We start from the raw sequence: 6,350 nt of genomic DNA, 5'->3' as shown, positions 1-6,350 counted from the left end.
AAAAGAAATCAAAAGTAATCAAATAATGATCCGATAGCGAGAGATTCTGTGGAAAGACTGTTAGGTTATCAATTTCAATTCCATACGTCAGAACTAGATCGAGGGTATGGTTAAAACAGTGAGTGGGTTTATGTACACCCTGACTGAAGCCAATGAAGTCTAATAATGAGATCAACGCGGTAGCCAGGGAGTCATTATCAACGTCGACATGAATGTTAAAATCGCCTACAATAATAACTTTATCTGATTTAAGAACTAAACTGGATAAAAACTCTGAGAATTCAGAAACAAATTCAGAGTACGGGCCAGGAGCACGGTACACTATAACAAATAAAAGTGGCGTCCAGGTCAGATGTAAAAGACTAAGAACGAGGCTTTCAAATGAATTATAACCTAGTTTAGGTTTAGGGCTGATTAACAGACTAGAGTTAAAAATGGCTGCAACCCCCCCTCCTCGGCCGCTGCCTCAAGGAATGTGGGCATTATTATGACTGGGAGGAGTGGATTCATTTAGACTAACATATTCATCTGGACACAGCCAGGTTTCGGTGAGACTGAGTAAATCAATATGATTATCTAAAATTAATTTGTTTACTAACACTGCTTTAGATGAGACCTGATATTTAACAGTCCGCATTTAATTCTCCTGTTTTGTCTTTCTGTCACAGAGGAGGTTTTAATTCAGTCAGGTCTTCAGACAAACTTTTTACATTAGTTACACTGGTGTGCCAAATTTTTTCATTTAGTTGCACCCCAAATTTTTCACTGTGCATTTTGGCACTCAACGAGAACATGTTTTACTCTATGCCTGGTATGCGGACGCAGCTCTCACTTTGGTCACCAGATGGTTTGTACCCCGGTACCTCATAATCCCACAGTACCCCCACAAGACTCCCCAAGGGACATGATCGTAAGCTTTCTTTTGGCGTCATCACACTGTGACCTCCAGCATACACTGGGGCGGTTTGCAGCAGAGTGGGAAGCAGCTGGGATGAGAGTCAGTACCTCCAAGTCAATCAATCAAGTACTCTTTCATCACATGGAATTAAACAAGGTCAACCTCAACAAGAGGGCTGCCTGGGCGCTTCACCCAAACACAGGCAGCGCCACACTGCAGCAGCCTCTGAATGGTGTATAGCAGTGATCCACAGCAGGAGCAGGACAGCATCTCACATTCCCACTGTTACACCAGTCCTTATTCACTGTAAAGCACATGCCTCATGTCCTGTTACTGCATCTTGCTAACTCGGCCATACTGCATGTCACTAACTCGGCTTCTTCTCCGGAGCCTTTGTGCTCCACTGTCTCGCAGGTTAACTTCTATCACAGCGGTGCCTGGATAGTGTGACGTGTGTGGTTGTGCTGCTGCCGTGGTCCTGCCAGATGCCTCCTGCTGCTGCTGTTATCATTAGTCATACTTCTACTGTTATTATACACATATGATTATTGTCACATACATATACTATCAGATGTTAATATTTACTTTCAACATATTGTACCACAATAGCCAGAATCATAATTATAATATTATTACTTTCATTAATGTTGTTGTAAGCTATTAACACTATCGTCTGTCCTGCATCTCTCTCTGTCTCTGTCTCTCTCTCTGTCTCTCTTTCTGTCTCATTGTGACATACGGATTACTGTTAATTTATTATGTTAATCTGTTCTGTACGACATCTATTGCACGTCTGGTTGTCCTGGAAGAGGGATCCCTCCTCAGTTGCTCTTCCTGAGGTTTCTACCGGTTTTTTTCCCCGTTAAAGGGTTTTTTTGTTGGAGTTTTTCCTTATCCGCTGCGAGGGTCCTAAGGACAGAGGGATGTCATATGCTGTAAAGCCGTGTGAGGCAAATTGTGATTTGTGATATGATTGATTGATTGATTGATTGATTGATTGATTGATTGATGCCTCCTCTCCTTCTCTCCCAGAGTCATCTGCTCCATTGGACTGGCATATAGAAAATGAGATGCCTGGTTGAATGGTGCTGTCCAAGATGTAGCCATGTTTCAGCGAATCAAAGGATATATCATTTCCTGATATCCTATTGGAAACTGATGCAGCAGTTTATTTACTAGTTTATTTCCCTACACCTATACAGTGGGTAGCAGGATGGTAGTTCAGCTGGTGTTCATTCTTTCCTCACGGTTTACTGATGTTTACATTTGAAAACCTCAACCTGGCTTGCAAGCAGCTAGCTGCAAGCTAGCTAGAAATTGACAGAAGGAGAGTTTACAGACTGGTGAGTTGATTTCTTCATCCTGATGAGTGACTCACAGCCACATGCCATCTACAATCCAACATCAAGCAAAAAGGCACCACCAAGACTTGCAAAGTAGACACGAGAGTCTAAATTTAGCACAAATTTAGCAGAGCTGACAGAGAGGCAGCTGGATATCAGTATTACATATGGAGGTAAATCACTGTGAGACACAAATCACTTCTGTATCAAGTTGGAAGGCTGAGACTGTCAGCATGTCATCTTCCACTGACAGGAACTGACAACATAAAGAACCAATTTTTTTATTGTTGGATGAGAGAATGAATGAATGCATGAATGAATGAATGGATGAAGACATATAACAAGATGGGCACATTACCATTGACGCGACTGAGCGTCCAGTTGCGGCGTATGTTTGATGGACGAGTTGCTAGCTCGAAGGCAAAGGGTCCAGCGTTAGGGGTCAGGTCGGGGTCACTGGCTGTGATGTTGATGGCGTTTGGATCTGGCTTCTCACACATTTCCACCTCAAGAGGGAACACATGAGGTGCATTGTCATTGATGTCTAGCAGGTACATCTGTAGGGTGCCTGTCCCACTGGTAGGCGGGATACCTGTAAACACAGAATGAAAAGATGTTGAATAGTTTAGCCTGAATGTGCCTGTGGTGAAATAACTATGACTGGACTCAAGTTTCAAGACAAAGATGAGAGAACATGTTTAAAACCCCGATAAAAGCTACTTATTACATCCCATACTCAAATCTGTCCTGAAGACTATGGTATATAGAGAAAAGGCTCTCAGGGCCATTCCAACCAAAAAAGCTTGTTCCTTCAAATTGATTGTAATAGATTGTAATTGATTGATTGATTGATTGATTGATTGTAATTATAATAGACCAGGGAACTGTTACTTCAAGACAATGTGTGCAGGGTTAATAGTTTGGCCTGGGAGAGGCACAATAGCTCACACAGTGTCTAAAAAGGGGAGGATGATGCTCTCAGTAAACTGTATGACAATGTAGTATTAAAACTGATGCTACACTAGAGGTCAGGTGGTCTGCCAAATCCTTCAAAATGATATATTTTTCCATTAGTCAACAATTCCTTTAAAAACCAACAGTGAATGTTTCTACCAATGACTGTAGGCTTTAATAATAATAATAATAATAATAATAATAATAATAATGCATCAGATTTATATAGCGCTTTTCAGGACACTCAAAGACACTTTGCAGTGCTGAAAAATGTCAGTGATAATAAAATATAAATGAAAAACGAAAAATAACTGGTGGAAACTAGGGAAAATCCAGTTTGAACAGAAGGGTTTTTAACAGTGATTTTAAAGTCTGTAGGGAGTCTGCATTTCTGATGATGAGTGGGAGGGAGTTCCAGAGGGTTGGGGCAGCAGTGGCGAAGGCTTGGTCCCCTAAGGTTCAGTGCTTGGTTCTAGTGATGGGGGTCAGTAGAGCGAAGCCAGCAGGTAGGGGAATAGCGGTGGAGGAAGTCAGTGAGATAAGAGGGGGCAAGGTTATTGAGGGCTTTGTAGGTGATGAGGAGGAGTTTGTATTGGATGCAGTATTGGACAGGGAGCCAATGAAGCTGTTTGAGGACAGGGGTGATGTGGCCCCTGGAGGGGGTGCGGATGAGTAACCAGGCAGCAGAGTTCTGTATGTGTTGCAGTTTTTGAAGGCTGGTAGAGGGAAGACCATAGAGAATGCTACAGTAGTCGAGTCTGGAGGTTGTGGCGTGGATTTCTGCAATGGAGTGGGTGAGGGAGGTGCGGACACGGGCAATGTCGCGGAGATGGAAGAATGATGTCCTGGTGATGTTGCTGATAGGAGGAAGTGAGATTGTGACTGTCGACGTGGAGGGAGAAGTCCTGAGGAGAGGGTAGGCGTGCGGTAACAGTAAGGGGTGGAGCTGCAAGAACTACCAAACATGACAGAAACCTTCTTTGGAAAAAATGTATTGAACATGTACTTTGATGTTTGAGTTTGGCAAAGGTCCCTCCCATTCACTAACATGGAATGAGACATGGGTCATTCCAGTTTATGGTATCTACTAACAAGTATTTGCAGCCTAACCCACTATTTCCACATACTCCGTCTGTGCCACGCAGTGCAGCGCCGCCCACTGTGTAGCAGATATGCTCCCATTCCAGTGAATAGCTTCATCTCCACGGCACATACTGCGCAGCTTCTCTGGAACATCCCAGAAGCGCCACGCATTGGAGATACGCGCCAGGTCTATTTTTCAGTGACTGCGTGTGCATAGCACGTCAAGCCATGTAGCTCAGATCGCACCAAACCGGGAACGGAACGCACACAGCATCCAGTAAATTTCAAAATACAACACAATGCACGTGAAAATCGTGAAGTAATATTGATGTGAACAGCAAAGCGATGTCAAGTTAAACTTGTTTTCTCTCTTTCTCCTTCTGAATGAATTATTGTTTTGGTCTGGCTCACACTTTATCAATTGCTTTTTTTTCACGTGATTTTGCAGTTCCCACATGAGCTTGCGGATCCGCTATGCAGCGTGGCGCTCCAGAAACGCATCCAGTAGGCGAGGGTACGCGCTGTCGGACGCTCCAGATCCGCAGCGCTGCGCAGCGCGGCTCAGACGGAGTATGTGGAAATTGCGGGTAAGACTTAGATGGCTTTCTGCCTGACAATCTCAATCCACCTTTAATATGCTAAGCAATTTATACAACATATGTAGTAAGGGGTCCCTGCTCTGTCTCAATGTTTTTCAGGCCAAGGATCCATTAGCTGAAAAGCTAATGGGTCCTTGGCCTGAAAAACATTGAGGACCCCCGCACTAGAGCACCAAATGTGGATTACTGAAAATAGTCCCCAACAAATGCACTATTCCGTCCTGTTTGGGTAACCTTCATTAAATACTACATTGATCAGCTGTTTTAGGATATATCTGAGCCCTTTAACATTTACTGTACCTGCATACACATTTTTGTGTTTTTGCATTGATTTTTACACATAATTTTGAATGTGTTTATGCATATGAGCTAATACTTTGAAAGACTTTGTATTTTTTGGTCAATGTTTTAATTTCACTATCAGTGTCAGGTCAAACTGGAATAAACTAAAGAACTGAACAGTAACTAAAAGACATGCAAGGCTGAGGAATCCACTTCCACAATAAACCGAACCTTTTGCACCATCGCCTAGTTACTGCCCGGACCATAAAAGGTGGCGCACATCATCACAGGTAAAGAGCAAACAAAGGTACACAGACAGCAGGCGTAAATCTGTTCCCTCATCCTTCGCATCCTGCGGTGAGCCAATGCAGAGTGAGAGCATCTAAAACACCAGAGAGGCAGCCGGTAAGACGCTGAACTGTTTAATGAAGAGACTTTTGCACGGAGGTAGTTCATTGTGATTAATTGGTTGTGCTAACGCTAGCTTAGCCATGGGGTCGGACGCCCAGTAATGTGTGGCTTGGTAACTGATTGTCTGTGTGCGCTGATTGCTTGTTAATCTCCCTCCTGACTTTTGAAATGTGTTAAAAATGTAATGTGTAAATTGTAAATTTAAATTGGTATGTGTTGAGCATATCTTAAAGTATTTCACTTTGACATTTAGTGAATTATGAATGTATGTTGATTGTATTGGGTGTATCACAGAAGTAATTAGTAGATTGGGAGAGAAATTTAAATGTAAGATGATTTGAACATTTCATATTTACAGATTCAATTCAAGCATTTATGCTTATATATACTTTTAATTGTAAGCATTTTTGTAATTGTGAAAGTGAAATTTTGGAATTTCACTTTCTTAAAATTTGACCATAAAATTTAATGTTAAAACCCTTTAAAAATTAAGGTTAAAAAGCCTGTAAAAATCTGTAATTAAGGTTAAGAAGTAATTCATGTTAAAATACATTTAATGGTAAAATACAGAAATTGAGACAATTTAAGTTAAAAACACATTAAAATATACATTTAAAACAACAATAAATATTTAAAAAGTAGTGAAATTCATACTTACCTGAAACTATGCTAAAACCATTTACAGCAGTGGGTAACTTTATTTGCACTTGATTTGTAATTTAATGTAAATATAATTGGGTTTCACAATATTTAAGTGTTTATTTTCTGGTATTTTGTATA

At 41.4% G+C, this 6,350-nt stretch overlaps 1 protein-coding gene across 1 annotated transcript in view; it reads right to left on the bottom strand.

The window, feature by feature from the left end:
- Positions 1–6,350, bottom strand: part of LOC126396243 (cadherin-2-like) — a 430,873-nt gene that overhangs the window by 84,294 nt on the left and 340,229 nt on the right. The window contains exon 12 of the mRNA XM_050054177.1: positions 2,600–2,833. Coding sequence (XP_049910134.1) covers positions 2,600–2,833 — 234 coding nt within the window. The remainder of the gene's footprint in view (positions 1–2,599; positions 2,834–6,350) is intronic.

The sequence above is a fragment of the Epinephelus moara genome, chromosome 10 (assembly GCF_006386435.1).
Source record: "Epinephelus moara isolate mb chromosome 10, YSFRI_EMoa_1.0, whole genome shotgun sequence".
Classification (NCBI taxonomy): Eukaryota; Metazoa; Chordata; class Actinopteri; order Perciformes; family Serranidae; genus Epinephelus; species Epinephelus moara.
This window is presented reverse-complemented; position numbering and strand designations above follow the sequence as displayed.